This window comes from Scomber japonicus, chromosome 22 (assembly GCF_027409825.1).
Source record: "Scomber japonicus isolate fScoJap1 chromosome 22, fScoJap1.pri, whole genome shotgun sequence".
In the NCBI taxonomy this organism is placed as follows: Eukaryota; Metazoa; Chordata; class Actinopteri; order Scombriformes; family Scombridae; genus Scomber; species Scomber japonicus.
The window spans coordinates 11,354,534-11,375,248 of record NC_070599.1 but is presented as its reverse complement, the minus strand read 5'-3'; the positions used below and the strand labels follow the sequence as shown (position 1 = coordinate 11,375,248).

The window sequence follows — 20,715 nt, the reverse complement described above, 5'->3', positions numbered from 1 at the left end:
AAAAAAGTAATAGCCTAATACAAAATATAATATAATATATAAATATAGGCTAATGTAAATATAGGCTACTACTTAACTGCTGACTAAGTAGAAGTTCTGCATTCACTTAAAAGTACCTATAAGTCACTATAAAAGTATTAAAATCAACCTAGAGAACTGAAAGTATAAGTACACTACTAAAACAGAATGCCTCCTTTTGAGTTTTACAGTACTATAGCCTATATAGCTTGATCAGATATTACTAATGGATTAATCATGGGCGATTCTGGGATCAGACCTTTTGGGGGGCTCAGCTCCTAATGTGAATTTGACATATTGCCCTGCAAATGCTTGCACACCCCTAAAAATGGTCTAAAATTGTCTCTGGCATTAATGAGTTTGTAACATGTTATGTAGAAATTGATCACAATAAAGCTAATTCTCTATAAATGTAGTTGTCTCTCCAATAATGCATAATATTTTATAGACAAAGACATGTTTAATCAGAGAAGTAGACTAGACTAACTAGTAACACCTAGTCAAATTATGTAGTGATGTTAATAGAATAAAATAAAAACCCTCTGAAATGAAGTGGGGTAGCAGTATAAAATCGTAAAAAAGTAGAAAAAGTTGTCATTTTTCATACTAGTTTGCCATCATTATGATATTTGCAACATATGATAGGCTCACTGTACACTGAAATATGATTTGAGATGACAGAGTTAGACAATATGGAGTGAATTAGATATCATTAAATTAATAAGAATAGTGTCCAGTATCTTTATCACATTATGGCACAGACATGTACAAAAAATAATAAAATAAAAAAAATGAATTGACCTTACAACCACTGCTCTGCATTATATCCTGATAGAAAGCTCAACATTTGTGAAAAAAAATCTTTTGTTAACTTTTAACCACAATTATTATTATTTTTTTTTTTTAGAATTTTCAATTTAGTCAGCATATTTTCAGTTAGGTATCTATAGTAACTGTGGGTCATTGAAAGTTGATCTTATCGTAGTAAAATCGTATTATTACACAATACAATAATACGTACATGACAATGTTATATGTGTGGCTGTTTAACTTTTAAAAATAGCCTCCTGTTGTAGCTGTAACTGGAATCATCTAGGAAAAAATAATCTAATCCAAAATGACAAAACTCAGCAAAAATGAAACCAAAACACAAACACTCCCTTAGCATAGTTTGATCTGAGGAAAATGAAATGGGACTTTTTGTTTTTTTGCTGCAAAGGGGAGAGAAAGATGGCAATGTGATGGCATAGCAGGGCTTTCAACTCAACAGCTATGCCAACATCTTGCCTTCCTTCCTGGACCCATGTTCAAGTAGGTCTACACTTTAGATGACACAGTCCATTCATAAATCCAGGCGTAGGTTCATCTTCATCCAGGAGAGCTATATGGATGAAAAAAAAATCCACATATTGCAAAAAAAAACTTGTGAAAGTAGTTTAAACATCGAACCAAATAGATCCAACAGGCATGTGGTTGAAAATGACTCGAGATTGTGTAATTAAAGACTAATCAAAGTTCAATAACTTACCAAATAGGCTATACACTAATATTATAAAGTATGATTGCTTATTAGGTTATAACAATGAGAAGAAAATACCTATTGAAACATCATTAGGCAAAAAAAAAAAAGAGAAGGAAACTATATGATCACACAAAGGAGCTTCCAGGAAGATCAGACTGGCAATGAACCGAGAGAACTCAAACACATTTAGTGAACATATTAAGTAATCATCCCCGCCTGCTTTTACCTAATGGTCCCTATCACACCTACTGTACCTGTTGAGGTGTGATCAACAAGGATTCCCGTATCCACATCTCCGTCGGCCGTTGTCCTAGATCCATGTGTCATGGCATCAAGCGTCAAGCAGAGTAAAAAAGTAGGCTAGAACGAGGGTGGAAGAGATAAGTCTGCCTTCCGCCGCCCACTTCTGTGTGACTATGACTATCGCAGCTTACGGTGTGGTATCAGGGTTGGCGGGGTAGCTCTGGCGTGGCTTCCTGCACCTTTGGGCGCTGACGAGGAATCCCATTGGCCTAGCAGATATAAGGGCACCCATTTCCCGAATAAATCCGCCCAAAAACTGTCAGAAGTAATGGGTCTCCCAAAACCCCTAAGTTATTCTATTGTTAAATGATGTAACAGTCCTAATAACCTACAAGTACAATCCAATCACTTCTTAATAAGTTCTTATAAGGATATTATATAGTATGGTTCTGGTTACCATAGCAGGTAAATTATTGAAATGATTGCTAAAAGAATTATTGTACACAGCTTCTGTCCATGCTCACCAAAAAAATCCCAAAAGCTTAAACGTCCCTGTCCCATTTGACCAGAAATCCGACTTAGTTGCTGATCCGCACACAAAATAAACCGTGACTGACTGCAGGTCAATTAATGAATCACACAATGATTCAAAATCTGTCTAGACCAGAAGTTGCTGGCTATACGTGACAGGAAACCCCTCTATGTTCAGATACTTTTATGAGAAAATGTTGTATTTCCCTTTAATTGATTATTACCTGTTATATGAAAACACACGACATTTCAGTGTTATTGCTATGGATGCCATAATAGTTTATTCTCTATGACTTACAGTTATTTTATATAAGTGATTCATATTGGTGAACAGTCATCAGCTGTAAGGAAGAACATCTTGCACTCATTCTATCCAGGTTCACTGCATATGGAGCTGATGACATTTTTGCTCCTTCAGTTTCCATTTTGGGAAAAAAGTTGTTCATCGTCACTCACACTGTTTCAAGTCATATTAAATTCTCTGTATCAGAATTTCTTGTGATTAAATACTACGTGAACTCATTAAGGATGATGAACAAGACATAATTCTTTCTTTTTAAACAATTTGACAATCTTAAAGTTGACATTAGCGGCTTTGTCATTCATGACTCACTTCCTAAGGTGTCGACACTGGCCACACCTGTCAACTCCCACAGAGCAAACAATGTTTGTAGCTGTAAAAAGACAATTACAGTACCTGACAGGGATAATATTTCCATTACATACAGTAAGCATTTGTTTATCATGGTTACCACAGTGTTAATATAAATTATATTATAATCAGTTATAATCAATTTACGTCATTCAAACAGGGGTCCATTAAGCAGAGGACTCTCCTTTCTAAGAGCACCAACTGAGAAAGAAGGAGACTAATGTAGTACCTGCAGAAATAAAAAAAACAGTCCAAGAATTACAAAATCGCCAAAGTGCAAAATCAATAGCTGTCAAAATAAGATTTGGTTTGCACTCAGATTTCAGATGAGCATTCAGAAAGCCAACCACTTAATATTGACTAATAATTGTCATCAGGATGGATGTTTCTGAAACACAATCTTAAGAGAAAACTGATATCTAAGTATTAAATAACACATTAATGTCTCCAGCTAAAAATGTTGTGTTCTGCTGATGAAAAAAGAGGACATCCAATGCCTGACTCTGCTACAGTTTAAAATTCGACTTATTCTGTAAGCTTTTTAAAGATGTCTGTCCTCAGTGTCAGCTCCCTCACTGTTTAAACTTTCATTGGCTTGACTGCAATATCCTGACTGAGACATGGCTTGATGAAAGTGGTGGCAAAACACTTAATTTTTACATTGTACAAGGTCTATCAAGAAGGGAGGTGGTGTTACTACTAGTTTAGATATTTTAAATGTGAGAGCATTTTATTTGGTTCTTACTGTTTGATTGTTAATCTCTGGTTGTCAGGTCTGTATATTTGACTTTAGTACTCACAGTTTACTTCCCTCTAAAGCTTCAAAAAATTCAGAATTTCTAAAATCACTGTTTAGAATAACTCAGTTTTTATTTTCAACCTTCATATTGATAACACCACATACTTTTTGCTAACAAGTTTATTGACATGTTGACATTTTGAGTTCATGAAGCACATTGCCGGAACTACTCAGGGTCACACTCTTCACCTGGTTATTTCTAAAGGCCTTGATACATCGCCAAAGTGCACTACATGTTGTGATTTCAGATCACTTTTATGTTTTCTCAATGCTCAGTAAATAGTAAAAAGAAATAATAAAAGTATAGACGACACTACTTTTTAAAAAAGTAATTCTAAGTAAATTTAAATTTCTGTTTTGCACAATTGATAAACTGATAAATTGATTAACTGAATTATCTTAGACAAATACCTGCTGAGCTCCACTCTCCAGAGAAATGTAATGAATTTGCCTAATACTTTATATACAACACTTCCAATATTAAGACAAATATTGTAATATAATACCATATAATAATATAACACATATAATAATACTATATCATTCACAACTAGAGGGCTGATCGCACTTCAAAGGCTCTTTCAACTTGAGTTGATCCTATTCATGTTTCATTTTAAGCTCTGTGCTAAAGTAAGTCCACACATTTGCTCATGAACAGAAATGTCTAGAGTGTAATTTAGTCCCTGACCAGAAAAGCACATGAACATAGTTGTTTTTTTTTTATTTTAAAAAAATTATATTTGCTTTTATTACACTGTTTTTGGCTGTACACTTTTTTATTGTACACAGCTGTGGAAATTGATATATCTTACTTTTTACCATGTACAGAAAAAAAACATTAATCTAAACATTCTACATCTAAAACAAAAAAACAAAACAAAACAAACAAAAAAAAAGCACCAGATTTAGCCAACAGTTAATTTCCATCTGCAGTCCCTGGACAGGTAAAGGAAACAATAAAAACACAGATTTAAACTTAACACTACTCAAATAAGCCGACATACTATTCATACTCACTCAAAACACACAAACACACACACACATATATATACACAAACACACACACACACACACACACACACACACACACACACACACACACACACACACACACACACACACACACACACACACACACACCTCATAGGAATAAATATATAACAGAATGTACATATAAAAATACTGAAATAAGTGACTTATTTAACTTAATACTACTTTACAGTTTTGGGGGATATATTCCCTTTTTAATGTATTTATTTGAAACATGCTTTTTTCTTATTTAAGTATTTCAAATGAGCTTAAATTTGACCTGCTGAAATATTCAAATATATTTTTTACATGTTGATGCAACAGTAATCCAACAATGAAATAATAATGTACTTTTACTTGTAAAATGTTAAGTACATTTCACTAATAATAGAACAAATTTAAACTGCATGTAATGGAGAATTTTTTTGTATTCGTTCTGTACTGATGACAACATTTGACCTTTGGTGACCTTTTCATTAAACTCTGATGCCAATTAGCATCCCTGTAATGTATGTAAAGGAATTGATGTAAGAAATTCTCCATTTTTAAACACGGTGAGCTTTTCGACTATTAGGCAATTTTAGTTTCGCCCGTAGTTTCAGTAGGCGTGACTAACTTTTCCTGTTATGACAGAACAACTTAAGAATGACAGAACGACAAAAATCAGTTCTGATGGATCTCTTCACTTTGCCCTTATTTGGTATTATTCCACTGTTTCTGACTCAGTTAAAAATGTCACGGTGACATATCAATACATGTCCACTCGTATAGCTATTATTGTACATCATTTTCACTGCGCTGCAAACCAAAACCTCCCTCAGACACTACTCAAGCTGAATCACACAGCCACATGTGCAGCAGTTACAATTCAGATCAACACAGACCCTCTTGTGACTCATCAAGTCCACTGAGGCCCCTTTTTTTCAAAGAGTCATGAAAACAACTCCCCACATGAATCCCCTAAAAACAGCTAAACATGGCAGTTATGGTGATGACTCGCCTGTGTCTGAGATATAAGTATTTTTTCACTCTGCAGCCAGAGTCTGCCTCAGACATGTTTCACAGCTGCCATGCTCACAACAGAAGTGAGTGTGCAGGATTTTGCCTGCAGTCTCCTCTGAGACCTTTTTTTTTTTTTTTGCTGAGTCAAATGCGAGCACACCCTGTAACAGCGACCAGATGAAGTCACTGAGCAAAGTCTGGCCGATAGTAAGCTTACTTGCTGAACAAGCCACCCTCAGTGCCACTAACTTTGCCCTTAAGGCCATGTGGAGTTTATTAACTGCTGGTAAATGAGTTAGAAAGTGAGTTGGTCTGTCAAAAATGTGAGCTGGATGAGGGAAAATCCCCGTAGACTCTGCCTGCTTGACTCATACATTTAAAAGGAATCTCTATTTGCTTTTCTTGTGTAGTCTATTTAGTGAATCAGTCCATTTTCTTGATAATTCTTCATAAGATTAACCTGAATTTACTTGAACTAGAATTGCACATGTCATTTAGTACACTTTACTGGCATATGTACAATGTATTGTAGGATTCAACTGTGTTTTGAGTGACCAAGCATTATGATGAGAGTAAGCAGTAAGCGACTGGCAAAGACGACAGTATGTGTAGCCAAAAAACACATTTCCTGAGATTAAAGTTGTGAACAATGAAATGCTGATCAAATAAATAAAGGCCACAATGACTTTGTGTGTGTGTGTGTGTGTGTGTGTGTGTGTGTGTGTGTGTGTGTGTGTGTGTGTGTGTGTGTGTGTGTGTGTGTGTGTGTGTTAGTTTTGTATTTGTGATTTATAGATTTTTAGATGAGTTGATATAACTGCTAAACAAATATATAATTCAAACACTTGTAAGTTGTCAAAAAAAACTAAAATGTTATATGACTCCGTAACAGCTAAAACTATGTTTGATGATTTGTTTTATTCAGTAGGTTTTCAATAAATGAACCAAAGTTGTCACTACCACCATCATTTATCTACAGTGTCTCAGGTCAAAAAACATATTGCCAGACAAAGTCCAACTGTTTCCTGTTCAATCCATTCAGATTGCTAAGTGAACTGGAAAGCATTAAAAATGTTCAGCAATTTACTTTTTAATTGAATTTACTCATTTACTACAAACATTACCATGATCACAACCATGACTAATACTTTTACTACATTTAAGCATTTACTTTCCTAAATGTCTCTTTCAGTGTTAGTGGTGTATTTTCATTATTTAAAACCAAAAGTGGAATTTACCAAAACCAAAAGCAGAGCAATCAAAGTTTCCATGAAACATAAGAGGACAGTAAACAGGAAATGAAAGAATAGTCTGAAGTTTTTCCAGTATTTGACTCTACTGTGGAAATACGGTTTACGACACAAGTCAGAGCACCTGAGTAAAGAATGTAAATAAGAGCTAATGGCAATGGAGATGAGAAGTGAAGTAGAAATAATACATGAAAGCAAATGGTGGGTTGCATGGCGAGCAGGACATGCAAACATGGAAGCACTGTTGGCAGGAGTACTGACAGAGATTAAAATAGTTGAAGTATGTTTTCTTTTTTTTTAAACATTTCTAAAATTAATGACAAACATTTGATAAATAATGTGAATTAAAGCAGCACAGTCACTAGCTAATTGTTACACTGAACATTTTCCAAAGAGTTCAAAATTCACACTAAAATAGCTCATATGTATGTATCATTGCAGCATTTCCAATTTAGCTTGATACCTACAGTAATCCACTTAGTCCTGAGAAATCCATTGATTCCAATTATACTTTATGTTATTTCATGCTGTTTTTTAAAATCTCAGTTAACTTTTGACATTTGGTGTAAATTAAAAAAAAAAAATCTCTATAGTTTTGTTTAAATTTGTATTTGGTCCCATTGGCCAAAGTGGAAATTGTAATCTGGACATATACAGTTATAGGCTGATTGGGTTTAAACCAATTCCAACTGAGAGTATCCATGAATAACACTGCCCATTAGACACACATTCAATGAGTAAATATACAAGCTGTGCCTTCCAGTGTTGGGATAAGCACACATACAGTACATCAAGCTCTTCTTTACATGACACAATTAGACTTACCATATTATTTTGTCTTCCAAAGTCCCATGTAGTGGAAAGTAATGCTATTTGAGACCAAGCAGCAATTAAATAGAAATAGAAAAATGAAGCGTACTATCAGTATACCCATCTTCAGGAGAATGCTGATCATTTCTCAAACTTGAACTGTAACATTATCAGGAAATATTTCTTCACTGATGATTCAATTTGACTCAGTGGAAGACAACATGAAGGATTAGTTTCCACAGAAAGTTACAGTGTAGCAGTCACCAGGATTACAGGGAAAATCTGGGAATGGCTTGAATAATGAGACACGCTTCTGGGGAAAAATGGAGACAGCGCAAGACCTGGAAAGTCCGTAATGAACCGACTACACATGAACTCTATACACATTTCTAAAAAAAGAGAAGGCAATGGTGTGAGGGTCCAGAAAAATCAACCTTGAATTAAGCTTTGGGAAAGAGAAATTAACAGTAGATACAGGACATATATTACATCATCATATTTGTTAGGAATTCTATGGCTTTCTTGTTGTAAAGATGAATGATCCTTTTGGTAAATGCTGTATTTACAGATTAATAAATAGCCTCAATCTCATTAATAGCCACATATTGTGCAATATCTGATCTCATCTTCCAGAAAGCTGCAGTGTGAGTTTACCAGAAACATTATGACCAACACCACAAACAATACTTTGGCAGCTTAACTATAGGAGAGCTCTTATGCATGTTTTATCAAGTTAAAACATCCAAAACCACATGTTGCTTGCTGCTTTGATTGTCAAATTGTCCTTCCTTTTTGGGAAACCAATATTTGACCAGAATAGAGCTGTGAATTGTTTTTTTGCTGTACAGTTACACCACAAGTACCTCAAAGTCGACATCCAAGCCATGTGGGTTTACTACAGGGCCCCATACAGTAGTAAAACCTTTTTTCAGTCATGCAAGGATGATACTGAAAGGGTGTGTTTATGGTGCAGCTGGGATTGCTATCTATGTTTTGAAGGCTCATTTACTTCCAAGAGTCAAGAGCCAAGAGTACATCAGAACTACCTTAGAAATCTATATCCCAATCTCATAACACCAATCTTTTGGAACCAACATCATGGAAGAGTGATATATTTATCTCATGCTTATAATTCTGATGGTACTTGGAAAACAACGAGACGTGATTCTATGGAAAGACAAAACCAGGTGGGCTGACTGCAAAGGCTGAATCAAGGTGATGATTGCGTCATATGTTCATGGTCATGTTGAAGTGTCAGGGTTTGAGCAGAAGAGGGCGCCATATCCTACAACTGCTCTTCATATATGGAGGAAGGCGCTATGGAGAAGTAGACAGAAGCAAACCATTGCCCTTGTTTCAGATTTTGGGGGGTATTTCAAAAAAACAAAACAACTTTTCTTTTGCAGTACTGATTACTATTTAAGATAATCAGTGAACCCACCTCGGTTGAATTAATATACAGCTGATGGGGTAAAGACACTCAGTAAAAGCCCTCTTTTGGGGTATTCAAGCAGAGTTGACTTTATTTTCATCAAACTTCTCCATGGTAACTGTATACAATGGTAGACAGTAGAGAAATAATAATAATAATAATAATAATGATAATCTGCAGGAGAAGTATTTCTTATGGGATATTCAAACAGGACAGGTTCACTTAGTACTTAGTCTACACATTCAAAAGTGGCATGAAATCAGCCAAGGTGAGTTTATAGTTACATGACTGTGTTGGTTTATGTTTGTAGGGTTACTCCAACAATATAGTATTAAAGTTCCACAAAGGTGAGGGACACATATGAGACAGACTAAAAAACTAGATACTACATTTCCCATAATGCATCTCATAAGGTGCTTTCATTTGAACGCCCCTGCCTCTTAAACTTCAAGTGCCCCTTTAATTAGTATATAAGAATAAAATCTTTCCAGAAAGAGTTTTTCTAAGGATATAAAACCTGTGTTTGATAGCATAATTCAACCCATCCAGTTTATAAGCCATTAATAGATGGTTTATAACACATTATAATGTTGTACATAATGTTGTAAGCAGATATAATCACTAATCAGCATGGTTTTCCACATGTGAAAATATCCCCTTCATATAATTACACTCCACACATTAACAAATGAGAAGTTATAGTTGACAGTAATGTAAAACCAACAAACACATGGTTGCATATTTGAATTCTCGTCTTTATTGGTTTCATTATATACTTTGTGTTTTTACATAAAGAGACATATTTCTTTTACACATATAGATTATATGGTTAATTTGTATCTGTATATATGTACACCTTAAATAAATCTTACATTAACACCAAGAAAATAAAACATTTACAGTGCAAGAATGTTCATTAGTGGTCAACTTTCACGATCTTCTTTCCACTGTCAACGCCAAGCTCATGTGCTTAACCCGGTTTGCCTTTTGAATTTTTCATTTTCAATGTTTTTTCTTTCACGCTCTCGCACAAACACCAAGGTAACTTTGAAGAAGGAAAAATATGTTTGATGTCTTGAATTTTAGTAAGTGACGTGCACACGTACATTATGTACATTTGGCCATAGTGGTAGAGGATCGACCTAATTCAAGAACTTTTACTCATTTTGGATAATGTGCTTACTTGCTTTCTTGTTGTGATATAGACACTTAGATCAATATCACTGTCATGTCTGTATACTTAATATGAAGCTATAATAAAGACTGGAAACAGCTAGCCTAGCTCTCTTCACTTCCACATAACCCCTTGTAAAACCACAATTTTACTTTTCTTACAGATTAAACAAATGAGACATTGCATGTTAAGACCAGCTGTTCCCTCATTTCCAGTCATCATACTAGGTTTAAAGAATCAGCTGTTAGGGGTAGCTTTATATCTTCCATAAATACATGAGAGTGATAACACTCTACCTTCATTTTCATCAAGAAAGCAAATGAGTTTATTTCCCCAAATGTCAAACTATTCCTTTAAAGAGAGGGGCAAGTGTGAGGGTGTTCTGTGGGAAGAGTTTTACGGCAAATGTGCACAGGAGAATTTCACACTCAAGACCAGGAGTCATTATAGAGGCGGTAAATTTAGTTCTCCAATCTGTTTTGTAGAAATGTTTAAGGAAATGTATATGAGAGTGCACCACACACATAACAATTTAACATATAAGTTTGGTTTATGCAGGGATCGTATCGCATTCCTGTGCATTTGCAACCTTTACCAAATGTCAGAAACCCTGTTGGCAGCATCAGTCCTACATTTGCTAAATCTGAGGAGGCAAAGTGGTATTTAAAGCCCTCGTTTTCTTCCCAGAGACTGAACAGGCATGTGTTTCGCTCAATAATACTATGATACTTAAGGGCCAACAGCATATCAATGTCCTTTTCCATCCACTATTACAAAAAGAAAAGAAATAAAAAGTAAAGTAAATTAAAATACATTTTTGAACCAGTTGGTTCTTTCCAAAAAAAAAAAAAAAAAAAAGTTTATATTTACAAAGTAAAACCAATGAGTACTTGGTGTTTTTTTCTGAATGGATGCATAAAAGTGAACATTTATAGTTGGTCTAAGCTCAGCTGTACAGTCAGTGGGTAACCAGCCCAAATTCCTCGCATGCATGTATCCTCACACATTCAGAGAATCTATTTACTATTATTTTACAGTTAATTCCTACTAAGCTGCTGTACAGAGGCTGTGTTGAGGTAAAGCAGGTGTTTCTGGCCAGCTCTAACAGGAAGGGATTGTGGGAACGCCAGGGTCTGCTTTAGGAGAAATGGTCGCTCACTTTTTTCTCACGAGGGTTTTGGACCACGTCAGACAGGAAAGACAGCGGGGAGACAGACGCAGGGGGGGGGGGGTTGCGATTCTCGACAACGACACACACGGTATATTGCTGTTAAATCTGTGATTTCCACATTCTATGTAGCTTAAGAGAGATTGTGATTATGATTTTCTATTTCCAGTACAAAACACAGATTGGTGTATATTTATATATATTTTTTTGCAGTTAGTTGCAAAATACTGGTAGTATTACCTCTATTCATAGATAAATTTAAGGAATGGTCATTGTGTGATGACTTCAAATGCAGATTGCACACATGCACACAAAAGCACCTTTGATTAGAAAATAAATTGCACAAGTTTGATAGATATCATTGACCATACATGTTGACATTTTCTACATAGAGACTGAGCACTGGTTTGCATTAAGAAGTTATGAAACATGTTGGAAAAGTATACATTTTGGTATACAACTTCATAATGTTGATTGGTAATATTCACCTCCAAGTGTCTTTTTTATACATGCAGTTGACTCCTTGAAACTACTTCCCCAGGAGCTTGACTAGCCGGTGAGTTGAGCCCAGTTCTACTGTGAACAAAGCACTACACATTGACTAATCTAAATCAACCATGACGCTTAAACACTGTTAAGTTCTTTTCAAATGTATTATTTTGACATAGACTTCATTATGGAACTTTAAAGAGCCTAAAGTACTCATGCTTTTTTTTCAACCAGTGAAAGATATTGAAGGCTAGCATATATTTTGAGAGGCTAAACTTCAGTTAGGCTATTTTTTTTTTCTTGCCTTTGTCAGTCGGTGCATGTGAGCATGACAAGTTCTGTACAATCAGAACGTGTGGCAAAAAAAAAGAAAAAAAAAAGAGGAGCAGATTGTCAAGAGGACTCTACATCAACTAATACTGCTACAGTACATCTAGTGCTACTTCTATTTATTTCATGAAAAGTGTTTCATAACCCAAAAGTTTAAAAAAAGAAGAATCCTCTGAAGTGACATTCAGTGGTGAAAAATGACATCTGGCAGGGAAGAGGAGAAGCTTAAACTCGCCATTCAGACTGAGCACAGATGAATTTGCCAAAAAATAAAATAAAATAACAAATAAGAAGTTCGTCTGCCTCAGCAAGAGTTTTTTCCCCTTGTTGTTCAGGTTCAAAGAGTCTTTTCCCTCAATATCATCAGACAGGAAATACGTTTGGAACAAAATCACCTGCACAGTCCTCCATTTCTTCATCCACAAATTTGTATTCACTCTTTTCAACAGTGTCTTAGAATCAGTCTGTTGAACTAGTGTGTATGTGTACAAATATGCTCACAATTCCAGCTCAGCCACTGCATTTATAATTAAGAGTTGTGTTTCTTTCTCCCCAAAGTTCACAGGAGGTCTTTTCCTCAACCTACCAGGTGTAGTTTTGATTCCAGCTGATCTAGTGACACTAATGGCATGCATAATGCTTCCATATTTGGCTGATACACCTATAACCCTCCTATACCTGCCAATTAGATAATAGTAAATAAAAATCCACTCAGGTTAGGCCTACAGTAAACCAGCCAAGTAAAAGTCTTGTGCCTTTGTTGGTTTAACCCCTCCCCGCCACCACCTACTTACTGAAAATATTGGTGGACTCCATATTTTCTTCAAAGTTTTATATGATTCTCTTTTCCAGTCCTCCTCATTCTTCTTTTATCCCTGGGGTAAAGGATCACAAGGGTCAGGTGAGAGTGATGGCAGACAAGAAGGATGGTGGTGGCGGTGGTGGTGGTGGTGGTGGTGGTGGTAGTGGTGGTGACGAGGGAGAGGAAGTAGGTCCTCAAAGGTCCTCAGACGGATATGGGACAGGTAATGACCTTGTCCTCCAGCATGACGCTGACCACCAGGAAGACGAAGTACAGCAAGAACATAATGAAGCCGAGCAGCTTGCTCATGCGCCACTTGCAGGCGGCGATGGAGATGATGACAAATAAGAGCATGAGGAAGAGGAGCACGATGGCACAGAAGAGGCCGTTGGAGCTGACTTTCACTGAGCTCATTCCGTTGAAAAAGGACCACATGAGCCATGGGAACGGCAGTCTGCAAATACACAAACACACATTACCCTGCTGTAGGATCTTTTTACAAGTAAGCTATTGTCCATGTGCACTTCTTATTTACTCTGTGTGTCTTTATTCATGTTTAAACCTGCATTAACTGAGTTTTTGACATATTATCACCTAATAAAGTTGTTATGGTAAACTTGATAGCAAACAGTTGCTTACTTACTCACCCTGGAGAAATGTAGCAACATTAGCATTCAGTTAGAGTCATGTTTCTGGCCACTTGGTAAATGTAAGTCCAATATTCACTCTCCTTTTAACTCTGTTTTGGTGTCTAGTAGCTCTTGATGGAAATATCAAGCTCTGAAGCTGCTAAATTCACCACTGTGTTGGCCAGATTTTCACAGAAAACAGGTGCCTGTTACAGCTTAAAATGAGGCTGATTAGAGCATTGAAAATGAATCAAAACAGTAAAGTTGTGGTCTGTAAAACCAAAATTACAATTCTGCGTAGTGCTGCAGGGAACTGAGAATTTATTATTTCAAGTCACCCCTTTCACAAAAGTGATAGATCCATTGTTAATACAAAAATACCAATTAGAGCAAATGTAAGGTATCAACCTGACTAATACCAATCAAATGAGCCACCCTTGCTATGGAATACTGACAGACCCCTCCATACTTCCACACTGAATCACACAAAACATCCTTTGAGGTACAGGATGTCTGTTTATGGCTCATTTAAATTGCACCAGTTATCTTGCAATTTCTAAGTTGACTTACAGTAAGCAGTGCTCTACCCTGCCTAAAACATATTTACAGCTGGTACTGCAAGAATATGGCCAGGAGAATTATTAAGAGTCCCAACCATCTGGATAACGGCCTTTCCTCCCTGCTGTGGAGGGAACCAGGGACCAGATACACCACGCCAGCAATGAGAGGCTCAGGAAGTGCTTCTACTGTCAGCCCACTAGGATCTTAGCCTAAAGTGGGATTACACTTCACTTTGATTGTGCCTTATATGACTACATCTGACAAATACACTTGACTGACTGATTGATTGATTTGTGCTCCATGTAATTAGTTTCAACATTGACATTGTTGTTCATAATTTCTTTTTATAAACTTTACGAAGTTCAGCAGTTTGAAATGATCAGCACTTAGAACTGAAACAATAATCAACTAGTCAATTGACAGAAAACTAATCAATAATGACAGTCAGATTGCTTACACTCTGCTGCATTGTAATGTGCACATGGATTCAATATGTAACATGCCACAATGACAAAAACTCGGAAAAGAACAAGGTACTGTAAAGACTAAATGATAGCATATGACTTGGTACAGACTGTGTTAATATTACTATATTATCAAAACTGTTCCTAAAATGTTAATTGAGGACCATTCTTTCAATAAGTGAGTGATGATGGATTATTTCTTTTTTGTGAGTATTTCTGCATACACCTGGCTATGACTCTAAAATCCATATAACCTTGTGCAGACTCAAACACAATCAGATAGCATACCCGACAGTAATATCGAAGATGTTGGAGCCTACAGAGCTGGATACAGCCATATCACCCAGCCCCTTGCGTGCCACAATAACACTGGTGATGAGATCAGGGATGGAGGTTCCAGCTGCTAATATAGTCAGACCCATAATCTCCTCGGTAATCCCAATGGTGTCTCCAACCTGCAAAAAAAAAGAAAAAAAAGAAAAGGAAACTAAGCTTTGCGGTAAATAAAACCTAATCTGTTGTTCTAGTATTTTTAATTTTCTAGTGATGGTTGAAAGCTGGTGGAGGTGGAGAAAACTCTAGCTATGACATTATATTTGTCTTTACCTGTAACAGCTGTAATTATTAATGACTGTGTAGATTATAGAATACAGTAAGATTATATGAGGATTTTATAATGCTGCTGTTTGAATTGCTCATTTCATGTGTACCTGGTGAGCCCACCACACCATTAGGTAGGAAAAGACTGCGATCCAGCAGATGGCACCCACGAAGGTGACGGGGAAGAACTTCTTTGACGACTAGCAGTCCAGGAAGAATTGTGAATTTAGCAGCAAACAGATAAGAGATAGACAATACATAAAACTGGTAACACTTTCGTAACAAAGGTTTTGACAAAGAGAACATGATGTTGATCGGTCAAAATCTGTCCCTCATGCAACCATTTACACAGATACACACCTGTTTCCTGACATCAGGCAGCGTTAGCCACAGGGGGATGACGACAGGCATAATGAAGAGGTAGGTAAACCGCTTGCGACAGGACTCGGGCCAGGACAAGCTCAGAGGCTGGTCCTCTTCCTCCTCATCCTCTGCCTGAGAGAAGACACCAGAAAACAGAAAAGAGGGAAAGAAAGTATATGAGTTAATCAGAATATCCGTTTTAAAGCATGTACTTTGATGCATTTTTCATGGACTCTTTTGCTCCATTTAAGGGATTTCTCAATGCTACAGCAAACAGTGATATTTTAGACAATAGTGTGCTTCCAACTTTGTTCACAACAGTTTAGGGACAGAGAAAATCCCAGCAGCCAGGTTCTGAAATCTTGTGGAAAGCAACTAGCAGTAGCATATTAATACATACAGTTAGGGAATAAAATGTCCAACAAGCACATGCAGGTGTAAAGTCTGGGAGTCCACATTTTGTGTAAACATGTGGCATGTAATTTACCCTTTGGGAATAAATATTAGGCATATATGAGAGAAAGCACCCACTGGGTTGAGTCATCCTTTCTGCATGTACCTAAAGGAGTGTCTGGAAAATTCATTATACCACAAGTGCGTCCTTAAGCTTGATATGGTGTCTCATTGGGATGTACTGTACCTCTCCCCATAGCAACTGTCCAGAGAGGCAGGCAGTACTCAAGCAACACAAGCACTTCAAGAGAGAAAAGACAGCACAGGTGCAGAAATTGATGGCGAGACCTCAATGTGCACATGCCTTTGCTCTGCTGTGACCCTAAGACGGAGGAGTTTGATGACTGTGATTTGGGAGATTGCACCAAGCTCGAAGGGCTCTGCTTCTCCAGTCATCACGGGCTCATCACTGCCGACTGCTGATGCTGGCTGCACCGACAGACCCCTAAGGTCTGATTGGACCTGCCACTGGAATGCCAAGTGAGCCAAAGACTGTCACCTCTCTGCAGGTCAGCATCAAATAAGCTGTCACTGCCTAAAGATGACAAATACTGAGACAAAGGCAGATGGGCTCTACAAAAGCCAACTGAATTATCTTTATTTATAGTAATAATCTACCATACCTATTTAGTTTTTTGTGCTGATTCAAGCAAAAACTGATTCTCAATTAAACATTCTGGTACTTTCATGGTACAACAACAAAGCCTTCAGAGAATAGAAAGATGTCTTGGGTCCCTTTGTATCCAATTATATAGGATGCTAAGGAGCCATTGGGACCTGCAGAGAGCAGGTCCACACATGCAGATCTGAACAGAACACACTGATGACAAAAAATGTCTCTTGCCCTTTTGAGAGTGACGCAAACCAAGGTGTAAAGAGGCAAAAAACACAGCCTAAGACATACACTGGCAAGTAAAACAAACAGAAGGACAGATGCTGATAGCAGATTTCATTCTGTAAGTAATAATTTTCTCCAGAAGACCGTTTGAGTCTTAACAGTATCAATCACATCAACTAAGCATGCCTAGAGAGTGAAGCAGAAAGCTGTAAACATGGCCCCTGCACAAATCATGAATCATATGGAGCCTATCCTGCTGTGACAGCTACTGCTGTTGAGTATAGCCTGGTAACCTTGGTAATCAGAGCTGCTGAACAACTGCTTGCATCACTTATGCTCAGCATTCTGATTTCTCCTCCTCTCCATATCCAGATGGCTGTATTGTTGTCAGTTGAAAGGCCTAAAATCAAAAACCTGAGGCTTTATGAAGATCAATTCTGAACCAAAAACATGCCCCTCAAAGATGCGAGGATACCATAGGTTTTCTTTAGTGGTAACTACAGTATGTATTGACAGTGTTTGCAGGATCATAATAGCAATATAACCATCAGACAATCTCATAAAAGGAAAAGTCTCTGGATTCAGGTCACTGATTGTGCTAGTGGACTGCAGTTTGGCCTCCAAGTAGATAAGGTGAGTGTGCAGGTTATTGTTTTTGGCTGACACTTCACACCATGAGGCTGTTATTTGTCTATTTATGATTTCCTTTATTTGCTTTCTAGGCTGAAGTACCCCATAGAGCCTGAGCTCCCGACCCTGAGTTGGTTCCCAAATGCCAGACCCTTGGGGGCCTTTCCTGCCCTGTGGTGCCTCAGTTGGCAACACTGCCAACTCCGAGATTAAAGACACTGACTTTTACTAGACACCACAGTGCTGCAAGGGGAGGTGTGACATTTACTATTTTTTTTCTTCCCGGAGGGGAAGCACGTGCGTTCGCACCTGGTGTTAGGCAACAAAGCTACACAAGTTGAAATGGTCAAAAAAACTGCTCATGAGCACAGCTGCAACCAAGCACAGATGCAACTTGTAGCATCACAAATGCACAGAGTTCAGACTACAGGTTTCCGCCATCCTTCTAAATTAAAAATTTTAAGTTCTTAAACTTGTCAAATAATCCTGTTCAATATCCTTGTGGTATTCACACAGCACAATCTGGAACATAATTATTTATACAGTGTAACAGCTGCATCTACTACTGCTATCTGAATTTATTTTTTGACAAAGAGGCTTCAAGTGGTTTTGCAAGAGGAAAAGAAAAAATATTCAAATCAGATGTTATTTCCATCATATAACCCGTGAAACGCATGAAACCCAATCGTCTTAGCCGTGTTAAACGAGGTAGGATGAGTCATAAATTCCTGTTGGTTATGGTTTTCTTTAATTTCCAAGTATTTTATTTAAAGAAATGATTACAGGAGCTTTATGCTCTCATAAATATTCAAAGTATGTGCTGAAAGTGAATATCTTTTATATGGACAATTTGCTGTGAGTCATAGACTGAATGTGCTCATCATTCATCTTTACAAGAAAAAACATTATAAAATTAGAACTGGATGAATGTGTACTACACATGTACACGATACAATATTGCTTTCATGAAACCCCTTTAATTTTAGCTGTTTCAAGGGAATATAATATGATAATTTCTGTCACCACGACCCTCTTGGGTTTTAACAACAAAAAAGGGAGCCAGGAAATTGTGCTAGAAGTCTGCTGCAGATTTTAATTTGACCTTAACTATCCTCTTATTCCCCAGTCTTGGTTGCCAAGGCATCCATGAGGAATTGAACAATTAGTATGACAGGCCCTGTGGCAGCATATGAAGGTGTGAGCTGTTTCCAGCTACTTCCTGCCTGACACAGACAGGTGCACTGTGGGACAGACCACTAAAAATAGCAGCATGTGGGAATTAAACATGCCAATAGGCGTCCAGCTCTTCCAAAATCTGTGAATTACCACCTGAAAAAGGTGTTTCTGTTTCATGTATCAGCTTCTTTTTTTTTTTTGCCTTCACCTCAAAAGTTTTGAAGTGAGTCTAAAAATTGGCTGAAGTAGACTGCAATGCCTCGATTTTTACAAATGCAAATATTTTCAGCTTCAGGGGAGTGATGACAGTTTTATCAGTAAAGACTATTATCAACTCAGAGAGAGTCAATCTGAGAACAACTTGGCACAGTGGAATAAATCAATACACACATGACCATGTTGTGAATCAGAAATCTGTAGCAGTTTCTTGTGCAGTTTATTCTGAATGAGATTCTGAACTGTAAATGCTTTCACAATAGTTCATACTTTATCTTACCTGCAATGATAGCTGCATGTCAAAGTGCTGCTATATCCATTTTTTTAGGAACACAAAGGTCTCAATTTTAAATTCAGTTGCTACAACTCAGTATATTAGAACTGTGTAATTCATGGACTGGGCTTTGATTCAAACGGGGGATCATGCAAGATTACAATCTGTCCCTGTTGTCCTGTCGAGACCTTTGCATGCAAAGTTACTGTCCATTTTACAGTTTATTTGTTAAACCTTTTCAAATCCCTGCAACACAAGATCAGTTGAGGGAAAAAAAGAGAGTAAATTAATATAGTGGGTTAGTAGCTTGAGCCAAGGTAAACTGCACTAGATTAACTCAGAGAACAGGAGATTATATTAGTTTTAGGCCTTGAGAAAAATTATTTTGTAAACGTTGCTGCACAAAGTTCAGATTTGAAAAGCATTAGGTCAGAGAAAAATCATTTCAATAGAAACAGTGAGGATATAAATGTCCTTAGTATTGAATGCTGTTTATTGCTGGCAAAGTAATCTGCATTGTCAGTGGTGGAGTCCGCCTGTCCCACATTGGATTCAAATGACCTGCTAATGTACAAGTGATTCACAGGAAATGTGTGTACTCAATGAAAGCTTCTGTCTTTGGAATTTTGCGTTGTGTTAAATATAACTGCAGGAATTTATAAAGAATAGTTAGATCAGCTGTTTGTCTTCAAGCTGTTTGACAAGTGTGTCATTTCTAACAGTACTCCAGGACTGGTATTATTAAGATGGTCTTAGTAAGATCACCAGCACACACAGGTGTCACCGCACCAAGCAGAACTAAAATCTTGAGTGATTAATCTGAATTTTAAGCTCTGTTTTACATGCTGTTATGAACTGAACTGAGAGTCAACAGAAAATTACATTTGCAGGTAAAACATTTGTTTATTTTTATCTGATATCAGCTAAATACTTCAAGACCAAACTGAAAGGCTTCAGGTTGTCTTGGGTTTATTCTTGGTCGTCTCAAAATAATGAGCGGGAATCCAGCAGAATGACCGACACACCCATCTCCTCTTCCGACATCCTTCTCAGTGTGCGACTTTGAATCGCCGCCCTCTTGCCCAAGGACCGTCTGCTGGCCTGGCAGGTTGCTACATCCTATCGTCATCGCTCATGCCAGTACAACTGCTGTAGGTGTCATTCGGAGGCTCTCCGTGCCTGGCCTTTCGTCAGTATGTGTGTGTGTGTGTGTGTGCGTGTGTGTTTGGAGATGTATGTGTGTGCGAGTGTGTTGGTCTG

At 37.3% G+C, this 20,715-nt stretch overlaps 1 protein-coding gene across 1 annotated transcript in view; it reads right to left on the bottom strand.

Moving 5' to 3' along the window:
• Positions 1-13,455: 13,455 nt before the first annotated feature.
• The window catches only part of LOC128384282 (sodium/potassium/calcium exchanger 2-like), a 39,463-nt gene continuing 32,203 nt past the window's right edge, over positions 13,456-20,715 (bottom strand). Inside the window, exons 8-11 of the mRNA XM_053343832.1 lie at positions 15,866-16,000; positions 15,616-15,705; positions 15,194-15,360; positions 13,456-13,705 (exon numbers count right to left, since the gene is read on the bottom strand). Of these exons, the coding sequence (XP_053199807.1) occupies positions 13,456-13,705; positions 15,194-15,360; positions 15,616-15,705; positions 15,866-16,000 (642 nt within the window). The remainder of the gene's footprint in view (positions 13,706-15,193; positions 15,361-15,615; positions 15,706-15,865; positions 16,001-20,715) is intronic.